General features: G+C 37.5%; 1 protein-coding gene across 2 annotated transcripts in view; it reads right to left on the bottom strand.

Moving 5' to 3' along the window:
• Positions 1-16,703, bottom strand: part of rapgef2a (Rap guanine nucleotide exchange factor 2a) — a 42,082-nt gene extending 25,379 nt beyond the window's left edge. For both annotated transcript variants that reach the window (XM_084395928.1, XM_084395929.1), the window contains exon 1: positions 16,473-16,703. In XM_084395928.1, the coding sequence (XP_084252054.1) occupies positions 16,473-16,556 (84 nt within the window). In that variant the 5' untranslated portion in view covers positions 16,557-16,703. The remainder of the gene's footprint in view (positions 1-16,472) is intronic.
• Between the last annotated feature and the right edge of the window lie 324 nt (positions 16,704-17,027).

Raw genomic sequence — 17,027 nt, 5'->3', positions numbered from 1 at the left:
TGATACTTCAACTTCTACAGAAGTCTTTTTAAACCCTAGTATCTATACTTCTACCTGAGTAATGAATGTGAATACTTTTGACACCTCTGATCACTGAATCAAGTGAAAAAAACTAGAAACTACTTTCTTGCACACATGCTGGCATGTCCCATCTAAAAATGTGACATGCACTTTCATTTTCACTTATAAAAGTACAACTTTTTGAAACAAAACAAAAAAAGAACTTCAGGTTAAATGTGTTGGTGTAATTTAGTTCTTTTCCGATAAAATATACATAAACCTACAAATGAAATGATCAGGGAAAAAACATTATTGCAATGTAATTACAATTTATTTCCATGCTCTCAAGTTTCAAATCCTTAAACTAACTCTACACAGGCTTCTCAGATGCTCTCTAAATCTGAAAAATAAAAATCACCCATTACAAACAGCTTCAGTTAGCCCTGAAGAGACATGAATAAGGTACACGATCATATAAATCATATTTGATTTTAGTGCTGGGTGGTATACCGGTTCATACCGAATTGGATTATCATACCGTTTTAATTTTAGCGATTCCGATTCAGCTTATCGATTCTAATTCTTATTGATTCCCAGTTTCTATTCCAATATGGTAAAAATAAAATAAATGAAGTCAAACATTTAGATATTACACTAGGGAATGGGATGCTAATGATTAATCGATGATCGATTAATTGTTAATAAATAAAAACGGAGTGAGTGCCAAATTGATTGAACGCTGACCACGAAATGATTGATTGCCTTCAGCTAATTCACACCTGCACGATAAGTGGCGCTCTGACCGAGAATAAATTTTTCCTCATGTATGCATCTCATTTGGCTTTAACCTCGTCTGCTGCACAACACACAACAGTAAATTAAGATGAATAAAGTTTGGTACTACACGAAGCAATCATCGAGTGCGATCTAAAGTGGATTTTGATTAAATAATGGGCAGACTGCATTATTAGTGGTTTTATAAAACGCTACACCTGCTTAGCATTTGTAAGCATTTCTTATTCTAAATTGTTATAAAAAGACGCAGAGCCGCATGAAAAACACATACAGAACATATATCGTCGTAATTATATATTTATTTGGCTCCATGTTTCATCTTTAGAAACGTTTCTCTCAGCTGTTTATGTGCAGAACTCAGGCAGGACTTATGATCACATAATATGATTGACAACTCCAGAGCGAATGAGCTCGACTCATAACAGACACGCACAGAAGAAAACAGTACGCTGTTTCAAGCCCTTCAGATCGCATAATTCAGTGGAAAATGAATAAAAATGATAATCTGTATAAAGAATATACAAATAAATCTGTTCTCAGACACCAATGATAACAATAACTTAACCTTCTCTTCTCTCTTCCAGAATACTTTTCTTCAGTGTTTATCAAATCCAGAATTAGAATTGATTTTTGATTCTACTCCTCAAAGCCCCAGTTGGCCCACTTTGGACCATGGTATTTGGTGGGTCAAACCACCCCGGCCGTTGGCCCTGAGGATGCCCGATCAAGCCCCGGAAGTGACAGTGGAAACGCGACTGGCCCTGGCATGCACTAGCACGCTCGCTTTTGGACAGTGGAAACGTGGTTAATGATTCCTCTGGGAAACTCAACTGGCTTCTGTTTTCTGATTGCACCATGTGCCACTGACAGGCTTTTCAAAAACGTAATTTTCATACTAACATTTTTTAAAATCTGACCAATTTTATTTGATATTCTAATGAACCCCCAGAGCGTGCTTTCTCTTTAGAGCTCCTAAATCTGTTAACATCTTTCAAATCAAAAGTTCTGCATAGCCTTAAAATGTACTATTTTGTCCCACAACCACTCCTCCTCCATCTGGAAACTAAAATAGCCAAATGACTTGTACTACACAAGATTAACAACTATTTCCTTTTAGAAAAAAACTGTTCTGTTTTGTAGTTGAGAGCACCATCAGTATCATTTTTCAGCCGATACCCTTTTTGTTACATTTCTCAGTTTCGTTATGCCAAGTATGTTCCTCTACATGAATCAGTGTACAAGTTCTTCTTTATCCTCATTCCTCCTTGCTTTCCTGTACGAATAAAACATTTGTATTCACACAGCCACCTCAAAACCAAACCCAACACATGCTGCAGAAAAAGAAACTTTACACCCACTTTCCTTTCAGTTCTCTCACAGTTTGTGTGAACAGGTGTAGTAAAGCAGTGTAATACTGAACACCAATTATAGAACTAACAATGAGTCACTAACCACACAAATTAGCAATGAATATTAATAAAGCGTAACTCAGATGCAGCCACTGTTTCAAGACGCAATGATGAACAAGGGCTGGGCGATAAAACTGATATCTGTATTTATCGACGGCAAACCCTTGTCGGTGACGATATGAAAAATGCTCGATATAGCGCACGACATTTTCATTAAAATGCACGCGCATCGCCCGAAGATCTTAAACACCCTATCAGATGTTTTGATAAGCAAACAACCAATAAGATCTTAACAGCCAGGTTGCGTTGCTCTCATGTTCGGATGCGTAACAGCATTGACGTCCCAATATCTCTTACAGTTTTAGATGTTTGTATTGTCCTAGGGGTGTAACAATACACGTATTCAACCATTCGGTGCAAAGCTTTCAGTTCGGTGCGCATTACAAACCGAACGATTCGACGGACCATTTTCCTGCCGGTGCGACCAAAATTGGCCAACATGAAGGCGGTACGAAACTGCGCTACTCATTATTTTGTGCTTCACGGACCATTTATCAGTTTGGACCATCAATGTCAGTCGAGCCGATCTTGATCAAGCGACAGTGTTACTACACAAGCGCTAAGAGATCCAGTAAAGGAAGCGTTTAAATTTGCCACAGAAGTAATAACATCACTGCGATATCTACTGAGTAACACATTTAACAGATAAAACAGCGCTGACGTGGAAACCAGGAGAAACATTGTGCCATGAATGAACTAGTTATAGGCTTTAAGTCCACAGATCAGCAACATTCACCATGGATTTAATGTAGTAACACTAACTGTAACTAGGGCTGGGCGATTAATCGAAAAGTAATCGAAATCGACATTCAGAACCTATAATCGATCAAATTTTCCCAGGTCGATTATTTCGATTACTTTCCCTTTAAAACACTACCGCGTGTGGAGTCACGTGACCCCGCTCCCTTACAGTACGTTATTCCGCCGACACGTTGAGCATGGAGAGCTTAATCACTGAGACAACTGAGCAACAAGAGCAGCTTGTACCAAAAAAAAAACGCAGTCTCTGTCATTTGGAGACATTTTGGCTTCAGTAAGGATGACATCAAACAAAATGAAGTCAGATGTAGACACTGTAGAAAAACAGTTTCGACGTCCAAAGGTAACACCACCAATTTGTTCCAGCACTTGGAGCACAATCACGTTACTGATTATGAACAGTGCATGGCTCAAAAAAATCAAAAAGAGACTGACAAGCGCCCAGCAACAAGTGCCTCCGCAAAGCAGATGTCTTTAACACAAGCGTTCACAAATGCCACACAGTATGAGAAGAGTTCAAGAAGATGGAAAGAAATAACTGACAATGTGTGCTTTAATTTAAGTTGTTTGATGTTCAATAAATAATCATAGATAGTAGATAGTGTGTGTGTTTCCTTCAATTATTTTAAAATCAAGTAATGCACCCTTCATTCAAAAATCTCTCACTTGTAATATGTGAGCATATTTACTGTAAAAAACTTGTCAGTGAACCATGAGGGCAAAAAAATAAAAAATAAATAAAATAATCGTTCATTAATCGTAATCGAGTTAAAATGTTCAATTAATCGAGATTTTGATTTTAGGCCAAATCGCCCAGCCCTAACTGTAACCATGAAAGTTTGGCAGGAATAGTAAAATGTTTTCAAGTACGTCAAACATCTTTTTCCAGCACTTCCATTTTAAGCACATTAAGATATTTTTGTTTATGTTTTTGACTGCTAAAACTAATATAATTTGTTGTTTGCCTTAATAATGTGGTTAAATAATATAAAAAAACAGTGGTTTGAATTCAAACTTTTCTACTTGTCTTAAAAAAATGTCAATAGCTATCGATAACGAATGATATGAAACAATATATCATGACACATTTTTTTATCTATATCGCACAGCCCTATAATGAACAAACAAATCATATCTGAAACCATAACATTATCACTTCCATATATACCATGGAAAAGCACAAAAAAGCACCATGGCAAACCCATATTTTTCAGGCATGTACCATGGTTGACCATGAATCTTTGAAGTACTTGAGGTACTTTAGAGTATGATTATATAAATCATGGTCCCAAATGAATGTCATATCCAACCATCTGAAATGATTGTAACATTACAGCCACAGCACTTTTTTGTAAAGTGGCCATTTATTTACAACATCTATACAAGTATTAATTTATAATGAAGATCTGACAACAATGAAGAGCAATACATTATCCACTACGCATGAAATGATCTGATGATTAACACTGAAGTAACCGAGTCTAAACAAGTGATGTCTTTTTTATTGCCAAAAACAAATGGCTATTTATTTAGCCATGAGAGAGCTTTGATGACACAACATGAGGAAAAAAAAAAAGTGTCCGTGTATTACTTGTTTAGAACATGATCCAGTGCTTTCCCTATTAAGGGAACCGACCCAGTATTTACTGTTTTGCAAGTTGTTTTCCTAAGAAAGTCAAACTGAAAATGTACAAATGAAAACTAAAAAGCCAACGGTTGCCCAGCATCTGTGTTTGTGCGGTTTCTAAGTTTCACAATGTATTGTGTGTAAAGCGTGAAATTCCCTCCACCCCGGTGTCTCGATGGCAGGGTCAGCACTTGGCAGGTGGGAAAAACCATTATAGCCAGCTGGGTGACCAAGAGGGGGAAGGATTTAACAGCAATGCCACAAACGAGAAATGAGCGCTGCTAAATTGAGCAAAACATTGTCTGAGCAACAGTTCAGATGGTGAATAATAGGCCATTGTATTGCATCAAATATCCATATGCATCCTGTACACGTCACATCCATGTTGAATAAGACCAGCATCTGTCTAGAAGGACTACATAAATTCAGATTCTGACCTCTGACCCTGAATTACTCACATTCCTGTCAGCCCATGAAAAGCACACTAACATGGAGGAACTAGATCGGTTAAGATGTGGCTCTGTGTTACAAGGATGGTTGTTCATTCAAAATCAAGTCAGGAACAGACAATATTTGTTCTCTTCTTTACGGCATGTTTGTAATATTTAAAGTAAATATGTAGGCCTACATGTTTTATGTTAAACACTCTCTCCTATATCAGCCTGACTTGCAAAGCAAACTACAAGTCAGTTGTAAATTCATTCTCCAATAAGAGCAAACATTTGATTTGTTGAGCAAGTTTCAACCGGCCCGAATGCAACTTTAATTACTCTTAATGACCCTGGTGTAGGCTAACTTTGATTCTGTGACTGTGTAAACATCCACCAGCAGGCAATACCAAATATGAAGCAATACTGCTCTGGTTCATGTCTTTCCATAACATCCACAAACTCCTTAAGGCTATCAGAGAGGCGATTCACTCACACAAAAAAACAATCAGGCAGACCACAAAGTAGGTAATGTTTTGAGTAGCCATTTCTCTGAAACATCTAGATCCCACACTTAAAGTGAGGGCCTGTCATACTTAAGTAATGAAAACAACCGCCTTCACATTCCTGCTATTAGCCCATTTTTTTTTATTTGACTAAACATGCATTATTAAAAAGACCACAGTAGACTAAACAGTCATGATTCTGCTAAAAACGTGTAATGTGTCCGTGCCCACATTTTGACAAGTAAGGAGTTGGTTTATCAGTGCTGATTAATGCACAGGATTGAGAATAACATGCAAGGAGGAGAGGAAAAGCTGATAAGACATTATTATTAATACAGTAATGTGTACTAAAGCACTAATCAGCACTGACACATCACTTCAATAAAGGGAGAGAGGAACAGAAAAACGTAAGTAAGGATCAGGGAAATGACTCTCACTCCCCCTCACATGCTCAATGGGCCTAACTTGGGTAAAAGCGGAAACATCCTTGACTAAAAATAATCCAATTCAGCTTCACCTCTGACCTTTATGATGTCACCAAAGCTCTGGAAAAAGAATAAATGGATCACAGCTGAGAATTTGGCCCCAGTCACAAATATAAACATTTCCAACCCATCTAGCAATGCTTTTATTCTATTAAGTTTCTGTGAGGTGTCCTTCAGAACTGGACATTCAGGCTCTGAGCACGCAACACTTGCTGTGTTTCCATCCAAAAGTTGCAAATTTAACTTACGTGCAAAATTGTAATATTGTATAAAACATTTGCGAATAATATAAAGCATTGTTTCCATACAGCGAGTCGAAGAGAACAAAATCAACATTCCCTGATAAAAGGTTTTTTAGGGTCAGTGGCCAAGGTTTATCTAACATGCAGTAAGAAATAATACACAAATATGGAATAATCAAGTGTAAAAATTAAAACACTAGTCTTCACTGTGTGAATTAAAAATTAATGATTCATATTAAAAATACAAAAGATTCAGTCAAAAGCAGTGAGTGATTTTTTAAATTAACATTAATGAAACATACAGCAACAGTTCATGACGCTGCTGTCCCTTTAAAGTCGTCATGACTTATACTAGTCGTCATAAATGTACCCCGTTTAATTTGTTAGCGCACATGACTAGTCTTGTGGTGAACAATTAACCTGTGCAAGTTAATAAACAGAAAAAAAATTTTTTGTTTGTCGTGGTAATCTTTAATCAAAATCTGAACATTTGCTTTAGCTCTGGCGTCAGTTTTATGTCTTGGGTTGAATATCCTTAAAGGAGAACTCCGGTCAATTTTAACATTGAGCTCATTTTTTTGTACATTTGGAATGCTGTCGGTACAGAGAACAACGACAAAAATCGGTGTTGCCTACACCGTGTTATCCTCGTTTTAAAATTTGCACCCTGTTGACTTCAATGGTCTTATTGTCGAGTTCACGCGCATAGGTTTAGTACCTATGATCACGCGCGTGAACTCGACAATCGACTACTGTGGACTTCGACCGAAAACAGGATGTAAATACAGGTATGTGTGCTGGCTGAATAAACATCATTTTTATTCATATCTTTCACATCTACTGCAGTCAGATTCACCCGCGTTCACTCCGAAGGAATCACTCACATGACCTGTGCACTTGTAATGACACATCAAGGATGTTAAGAGGCTAAAAGCAGGTTTAAAACTTGCCCCATTGAAGTCAACAGGGTGCAAATTTTAAAGAGGATAACACAGTGTAGGCAACACCGATTTTTGTCGTTGTTCTCTGTACTGACAGCACTCCAAATGTACAAAAAAATGAGCTCAATGTTAAAATTGACCGGAGTTCTCCTTTAACCACTCCCCTCCAATCGCCAGTCTGCTATGAGTGAGGGATGGTAAGGAGGTGCGCTAAAGTAAAACCCTTCCCTCTATTCAATATTCCGTTTCACCTGGAAATACATCACAACACTGGAGAAAAGATGTTTGCAACTTCCGGTTCACGGGGACTTTAAGAATGAACGTATCCAATATAGAGCTGGTAAGTCCCGCCCATCCGTAAAACCCCGCTGGACCTCTAGGTTGAAAAATCGTCAATGCAAGTGAATGTGAGAAAATAATTATTTTCTAGTCCCGTTTGAATTGTGCCATGAATGTGAACATATGTTGTCTGTAAATTTTTTATATAATTTTTCATGTTACGAGTTTGACAGTATATTGTATGATTCTTTGGCTAGCAGTTGTGGAAAAGACATAACGGGAAAGACTACATGTCGCCTATGTGACGTCACCCCTTAACACATTTTCCCTCCACTTGTCAAATCACGGTGCTGCTAATGCTGCGATAATCTATGGAGACAGATCGAGATGCCTGTGTGTTTTGTACCCAAATGTCACCATTCAAACCAAATGGGCTGTTCTTTCTTCAGATTCCCGCGTCGAAAGCAGCGAAGAGTTGTAGTCCACAAAGTGCTCTCACACAAAGTCTAACCGTATCAAACTTCTACCCGCTAAATTATAGCATTCTTAACACGAAAAAATATATAAAAAATTCACAGACAACATATGTTCACATTCATGGCAAAATTCAAACGGGACCAGAAAATAATTATTTTCTCACATTCACTTGCATTGACGATTTTTCAACCTAGAGGTCCAGTGGGGTTAGCGGAAGGGGCGGGACTTACCAGCTCTATACTGTTACAGATCTAATTTGCTCCCGACTGTTTACGTTCGTATAGAACATCAGACTGTGTATATGTGAATACTCAACATGATGTGCATTTTGACATAAATATGTGTATTTGACCATGCAAGCACAATAAACTGTGAAAGAGAACTGAATTTGCAATCTGAGAGGCGGCATCTGTGCTCGAGTTTCATCTCTGTCCTACAGCGGGAGCACCGCACTGAGTCCTTTTTCGCAGTTTATTGTGATTAATAACACTCTAACATGTGAAGTTAATGAAGTGTAACACTTTAGAAAACCGATGTTTGAAATTTGTGAATCGATGTGAATCGGTTGAAGACCGTTCATATGAATCCATTTTTCCCCCAGCCCTAATGGAAACAGCGACTGTATATCAGGATGCAACAAAAAAAAGTTAAACACTAGTAAATTTAATAATTAGGCATTATTTTCAGTAGGAATAACAATAGCCATTTACACATTTATATTTTGTGGCCAATCAAGGTTTTAAATTCAGTCTTGTGATATGTGCAAAAGATAAATGAAGTGTTTTTATTTTTCTATTTAAAACTCAAAAAACATGTGATTCTGCGTCTCTCAAAAAGTCATTTCAGAAGGTCTCACTCACTAATGACTGATTTGCTACAAAACAAAAACAGACAGGAGGGAGGAAATGAAACCATTGTTTTGAAACTGCAAGGCTAATGCATTTCGGAAGAATGCAAATCCGTTCCAAAGTCCTTTTTTTTTTTTTTCACACAATGCCAAAGTAAAATTAGGCAGTATAAACATTGTTCTTTCCCTATTCAGCTCACAATAGCAAACATTTTCACTACAAAATTGTACATTTTGTGATAAAAACAAATCAGCGTTTTAACAACTGTAGGTGAAACACAAAATTCAGTATAGTATTCAGAGCAGACATTGGATCATTGGAGAGCTCAAATTCTTCAAAACCTTCTTGTTGTCTGTTCTCAACTTTCACCGAGCCTCATAAAAAAGCCTAAAATTAGCATAATGGACCAAAAGCGATCCGTGCAGACAGATTTTATTTTCATTTTTTCTGAGATTTGATGCGTTTCCAACACATCAGGCAAGCTCAAACGAATTAGGAAACCCAGACAAACAGATGTCTCACATTTAATCATCATGCAGATGAAACATGCCACTTTTATGGTGCAGAGGAAAATAATTATGAGATCTGTGTGGGTAGCATTTGTGCGTGGCAAAATTTTTGGTAAATGGAAGAAATGTACCAGCAGTCATAATTATGGCACAATGGTAACTTGGAAGGCTGATGTATTAAAATTCATTTTCGGACAGGTTTTATTTGTACAACATTGACGTATGTCATGAACAACATGCTTTTCTCGAGCATATGAACCGAATCAACTTTATTTACAACAAAAAAGAAATATGGAATAGATTCATTTAATTTAGGAAGAACCTTTACAAAACTGGCAATTAGGCAATATTAAATCAAACAATATAAGAAAACCTATGGACAGGATAAAGCTTTTACAAGCTAAACCAACGACATTAACACAAAATTAGACCGTGCCTCTCAGTCCAACTACTATAGCATCAAATAAGTATATATAATAATATTTAGGCCTATTATTTAAATAAATAATTCAGTTGAGGTTTAGAAACAATTGTTATTTTACACTTAATATTTTAAATTGTATTAAAAATTGTACGTGAGAAAATCAACTGACCAGTTGATGAATGTGAAAAGTTTTTTTTAATCTATTTATTTATTTTTTATTCTTCCTCCACAGGCCATATTCAATCTGTAGCTTGTATTTGAATACATTTAAATAATCCCACGGATTACGCAAAAAAAGTTGGCGAGGCCTGGTTGAGCTGTGCTAGAGAAGATGAGGAGTGTTATTGCTGTTTTTCCTCCCCCGGAGAAAGTTTATCTAAGGCTGATTAAATTAGGTGTTAAAATGTATTTTAAACAATGTTCCTGAACATTATAACCTCAATGTTTGTCTGTGCGGTGCACATTTTACAGATAACTGCAGACAGAGAGTACAATGCACAAAAGCTTCTCCTGAAAGACGTAGCCGTTCCAATTTTGTCGGGACTATCTGTTGTTTATGGATCACAACTTGTAAGTATGTCTTATTATTTGCAGTTGTGTTTTCTATTAACAGTTCCAATTGCAAGTTTTTATAAGTTTCATGTAGTTGCTATGATAGCTATGATGTAAACGAAGGGCACAGCTTTGCCTCAGCTTGCCTGTTAACCAACATTACAGTATTGATGTAGTGTTTACTTTAGCTTTTGTAAGCACTTGCTTTGTTCACCGCCCCTTAGGAAAATTATCCATGATTTTGTGATGCCAATCCCAACACACTGGGCCAGCTAACCAATCCCAGCACATTTTGTATTTCAGAAGGAGGGGCTTCATCGAAAACGATGTGTTTGACCCAGACTGGGGAGTAATAATGGGACTGGGGGATGTAATATAAAATATAGCCTATGAAAAATAATGCCTTTTTGAACAATCAAGCATGAAAACATTATGGTATACCCCACAAAAACAAAATCAAGAATTCATAAAAAGGCATAATAGGAACCCTTTAAAGACTTAGTTTAGTGTCTAGAACGTCAACCTCAATTAAAGTTGTTTCTGTTGGTCTCTCGTTCCCTCTTCCTCTCATTCTTCTACTCCTCTCCTATCTCAGTACATCTCATTCTTCTGTTCTTTTCCTGTGGCCCTCTCAGCAGCAAGCATACAAAGGCAAGGGCAATACAGGGGGAAGTAACACCTTAAAACTCTAACTCACGCTTTCTCTAGTATGTGTGTGCTCATGGACGTAACAGGCTTATAAAATTAATAACTGGCCAGGGAACACAGACAATTGGTTGCACAACAGAGGAGAGAATGGTCTCTGGTGAGACCAAAGCTTCAATATCCTGAAATGTTTACAAATGGATAATAGCTAATGGCACTACGGCTGAACGATTAATTGCATTTGCGATAATATCGCGATATGATGAAATGCGATTTTTTAACCGCAAAGCTGCGATTACAGTCTGGTCACGTGACACGCGAGAGTAAACCAGTCTGTTGGCACGCTACGCATATAGGCCTGGCTACAGGAAATAACAGTTTATGTTTAATTTATTTGATATTGTGTTATAGATTCTCTCCAACGATTCTGTATCGATTAAGATAATTTCAGATTTATGTCTGAGCTTAGTTTTAAACACAGATATGTGATGACGCGTGTGCTTTATATACAACCGTTTTCTGCTTGCTTTTAATTCCTGTCTCTCTCTCACACACACACACACACACACACACACGACACCACTCGAACCTTACGAGAAATAATCTTTAATAAAGTTCGGAAAAGTTGAAGCGAATTACAAGGACATTCGCGGGGTTCATCATTGCACAAGATATGATAGGCTAGCCTACGTGCGGTCTGCGTGATGGTACTTTTGTAGTGCGCGGTCTCGCCCGCCGGTATTTTACTAACAAATGTTCTACGAAGGCATCATGTCTTGGAATGCAGTTGGCTTATATATTAAAAATATGAAAATCACCGACAGAAGCTGCTTTCAATTTCAAATACTCACGCGCGCTTTGCGAAGAGCGTTTGAGCATGCGGCTGTGAGCGACTCCGTCTACGTGGTTATATGTACTTGCGTCTAAAAATGCTTTTATGACACGAAATTAATGTGACACAGTCAGTTATATCTTAAGTTATTAAACAGACAGGACAAACCACATCTTATAATTTCAAAAGAGATGAAAACGTTCACACAGCCTACTCTTAAATACTGAAAGCACTCTTTGTTTATTGCTTGTAATATTTTTTTTCCCCTCTTTGCTATTTGTTTTTTTTTTAGCTATATTTGTTAAAATTATTAACATGTAATTGTATTAATTTAGTTTTTGAATGTGTAATTATTATAAGTAGGCCTACTTATAATTATGTAATTAAATATTTTAAGTTGTATTAATAAGATCAATTAAAGAAAAAAATTTGATCGGCTCATGAGGTGCCTAAAGATTCCCTTCCCTAATTTACAATGATTTATTGCTTGTTTTTGTTGAATAATAGAAAAGATAAAGAGCTTAAAAAAAATAATCGCATATTAAATCGCAATATTGGTAAAACTATATCGCAATTAGATTATTTTCCAAAATCGTTCAGCCCTAAACGGCACACAAACACACTTCTTTACACATATGCCGTGCCCCCACACACACACACACCACAGACATGAAGAATGTTGTGCAGAAACACAATCAGAAGTAAGGTTCAGTGTGGCTTTCCGGTCTCATTGTGGGCAACCATATACGAGACTGAATATATGAGCATGTGAAAAAGAGTGCAGGAAGAGAGAAAGAAAAAAAAAAACATAAGATTGAGAAGATGTAAAAGCAAGACAATTGATTACAATGTGACCTAGGATCTTGTTATAGTCAGTTATTTTTAAGTTTGTACAAAATTATACAAAGCTGTATAATACTTTCATGCATTACGTATTAGTATTAAGTATTGACTAAAACTTTCACCTGTGCCACACTTGGGGCCATGACCATACACCAACTACAACATGGCATCTGTGCAAATGCTTATAGTAAACAGAAACCGGGAAATTGCTAAAAGTTAAATAAGCCAATGTGGCAAGCTTGTTCTTAATGGAGAACTAGTATGCCTACACCAAATACTTTTGGCAGCTTATGTAATTACTGAAGTTGCTGTCCTTCCTCCCACTACTGCTGTGCTACACTACTATTCTGAGGGTACAAACTAAAACTTTATGAGAACTATATTACCTCATATTTGAGTGCAATATATTACACCCAACAAAATATGTTGCTAATTCCATTTCATCACAACTTTAACTGTATGCAAAGTGTTAAGATCATGAATGAGAGTTAGGCTACATGTAAGGAGACCAGTGAGTGTTGTTTGACCAATTAGGCCCTGTTTACACATGCGTTTTGTCCAATCGGATCACAAGTAGCCTAGATGAGGGAGACACATATTCATTTACACCTGATGTTTTAATCCGTCACTTTTGTCCACTTTCAACCACTTCTGTCGTGTCTATGTGTGGCTAAATATATGGGCTTTTTCTGATCTTTCGATCTAATGGACAAAATAATCTCGCACAATTTATATGAAAGCGGCTGGAGATGACCAGATAAAAACATACAGAGAGCAGCAGCTTTCGTTTCTGCTCTGATAGCCACAAGACCGTGCCAATCGCTCTCAGTGCATTTTAGAAATCAGGAACGGTGAGAGAACACTGTGCTTGGTACGTTTTCCGTCTTCAAAACAAATTTGGCCTCCAGAGAACAAAGTTTAAATCCTGTCTGGTTATTGCGCTTCCCATGATGTTTACACATTAGGTCAGTGGGCGGAGAGTCTTTTGTGGCTGTTTGAACATTCGACCACACAAGCATTTACAAGAAAGCAATCCGGTCGAATGCGTGTTAGACTATCTCTGGAAGCGGTCGAAAGTCGACAAGCTCAAAATATTTTAGACCCTATTTACACTTCCGTTTAGCACAGTCCACTCGCGATCCGATCGACCAGGTTTAATCAGGGCCTCAGAAATGAGCTGTTGCGAAACCATCATACATCCGTTGAAGCAAAATTATAAGCCAAAAGACTATGTAAAAATAAAATTGTATTAACTGAACTGCCAAAATAAAGAAGAGAGGTTTTCTATTATTATTATTACTACTTTATTATCATTAAAATCCTGGTCCTTGACCAAAAAACTACTTTAACGTGGTAATCAGATTAACATTAATAACCATCTGAAAAACCTACCAGCTTGTGGACTTGCCTAATTTATCATTGTGCTGACACTAATCCAAGGTGACTTACAAAAAAACTAATTAAAAAAAGCCCACTAGATACTGCGAGTTACTTGCTAAAGCACACAGTGGTAATAGCTCATGGATCAATTCCTGTCATATTTAAACACACAACTTTTTGGTTGCTTGCCCACATTTTTAACTAATAGGTTGCAGTCAGAGGCACAATGTAATTATTTAATTATGAAAAAGTTAGTATACAACATCAAAGCTGCAATAATGTGTTAAGAAGGTGTTAGTGCTTATCTCTTCATTTATTTCACACTGGGGCAACTGTCACTGGCACACATTCAAACAGTGGCTTTTGGGTTTCTCTCAGCTTGAGACCTCTGTGAGTCAGAGGTCCCAGGGGCTGATCCGTAATCCTTCCTGGGTTACACAGGATTCATATTGGAGCTTAGAACATATCACACTAATTATAAGCAAAATATGAAATCCTTAAGGAACTGCTTTATGTCTTTAAAGCAGCACACATGGGCCTGGGACTGAAGAGCCAACACTATAAACTACATTCCTCACATTCTTTTGATTCATTAAATTCCTGGCCTCAAAACTCACAAGCCAAATGTCCCACACACACAGAACACAAATGTAGTTTTACGTGGCCACGGATAGGAGGTTCAGTGTGCTTAGACATTCAAACAATGCTGGTAGTTTACAGAGCTGAAACTAATGAGCTTGTGGTCCGGGGCTAAATGACGCTGTGACATTTGTTTATTGCAGCTGGTTTAAATGAGGATGATCTAGTCTGGATTTCAGGGGATGGTGAGGAAATACTCCCTTCTGACAGATGAGTAATACACTTCTAAAATACCACAGCTACAAGCCTGATGAGTGTGACTATATTAAGCAATGCTTTAAAAAAAACCTGTGGGCTCTGATTACGACAAAACTGAGCATAGATGTGGAACAAAACAGTAAGTCCATTGACTTCGTTTTGCTTACATACTGAAGGGACACCGCAATTCCCAAAAAAATAGGTAGAACTGGAGCTCTTGGCGCCTTTAAACAAGCAGGTCTAAATTAAACAATGTATCCAACGTCTGAGCCCACTATGTGACGGAGACACTGTTTCATTTAGACATTTTAAGTCAACTGTGTATAAAAATGTCTACAACTGCTTATTCAACTCAAGCTGATTTACAATGTATAAAGGCAACAATTAAGTCACCTTGACTCTTGAGTTGTATAAACTGTTTCCTCGACGTTTAAGCGATTTAAGTCAGCTTTTGTTGTATAAATCGTTACAGAAACAATTCCCTAGCTGTTTAAACTGAATAATACATTTTAAGTCAGCTTGAGTGGTATAACCTGTTTTCTTGAGACACAGTAATTCAGCTTCAGATGTATAATCGTTGTCTTGAGACATTCCTCCCCCCGGTTTAACAAACAAGGCTTAAGATAGCCCCAGACTAAAATGCATGTTTGAGCCATTTTAACTCAAAGCAAGTTGCACTGCCACTGACCATTATTTTGTCTCAAGTAATTTACTTTTTAGTAAATTACATTTAGTAATTTAGTAATGTTTTTTCAAAGGCAAGTTTATAAAAACTACTTAGCTGTCCTAATTAAACTAACAACTAATCCTGGCTTAATCTAAACCTTGTCTGTGAAACCAGGCCATTAAGTCAGCTTGAACCTGGTTTCACAGATAGTGCTTAGACTAAGTCAGGATTAGGCCTTGGTTCAATTAAGGCAATTAAGTAGCTTTTACAAATGTGTCTTAGAAAAAAAAAAAACCCTTACTGGTGTGTATCTTGAGTCAAAACAATGGCACTGACATATTTTGAAATATGTCCATGCAAGTTGCTTCCAGTTAAGATAGCTCAGACATGCATTTTACTCTGGGACTAGATTTAAGCCTTGTCTGCATAGGCCTAATCAGGGGAAACTCTTTCTTAAATCAGCTGGGATTTTCTAAATAGTTTTTTGGTTTATGAAACAGACTACTAAAATACTGTAATTCAGCCTGAGTTGTAAAAAAAGCTTTTCTAGTTGTATAAACCGTTGTCTTGAATTGATACGGTTTAAGTCAGCTTGAGTTGTGTAAACTCTATCCTACAAAAACGGTTTATAAACCCCAAGCTATCTTTCTCTCGTTGTATAAACCGGTTTACGGGAAATACTTTTACATCAGTTTAAGCAGTATAACCCTTTAAACGTTGCAAGCCAACTTGAGTTACGGGGATATATCCCCGTGTCTTGAGACCATCTAAGTCAGTTTGAGTTGTATACAATGCTTTATTTAGAAATATATGCCTGTTTCCCCAAAACAATGATGGACATTATGGCTGTTGTGTTGCAGCAAAACTAAGTAAATAATCACATACAGGCTATGTCTGGGCAGCATTGGTACAGTTGTTGTCTCTTACCTGTTGCGTCCTGTCGGCAGGATTCTTCATGATCGCGTGCCGAAAACTATTGTCCACATATGACGCCATTCTGTCCGCGTGCATTCACGTAACAAAAGATCTCCTTTGTCAAACCTCGTACATTTCCCTTAACGCTTCCGACTCATTTTAAGCAGAGCCGTCATTTGTAAAACCCCATAGGCTACGTTCTCTAAAAGACAAAAATATCTCGAAGTGGGCCAGTTTCCGAGCCCCGGGCTAGAGTTGTATTCAAATCAGGGGTAACAGTAAGACCTCGCAACGGCGGCGTACAGGGGGGCAAATATGTGCACCTTTAAAAGTTTACGGCGTTCAATAATCTCTTTCCAAGGAGTGCGTAAAGACGACAGCCTAACAGAATTCCGTTTTTGCCGAGTAACCTGAAACAGCTATTAAGCAACTAAACACGTCCACAAATGTCTGAGCATTGTGTTGTGTCCGGATAGAGGTTCACGGGTATACAGGCGTAAACTCTGTTGTTTCGGGGTTGCTGTTCATCACTCCGCGTCTGGCAAGTCTCTTCAGTCGTGTTAAAGG

Source organism: Rutilus rutilus, assembly GCF_951802725.1.
Source record: "Rutilus rutilus genome assembly, chromosome: 2".
In the NCBI taxonomy this organism is placed as follows: Eukaryota; Metazoa; Chordata; class Actinopteri; order Cypriniformes; family Leuciscidae; genus Rutilus; species Rutilus rutilus.
This window is presented reverse-complemented; position numbering and strand designations above follow the sequence as displayed.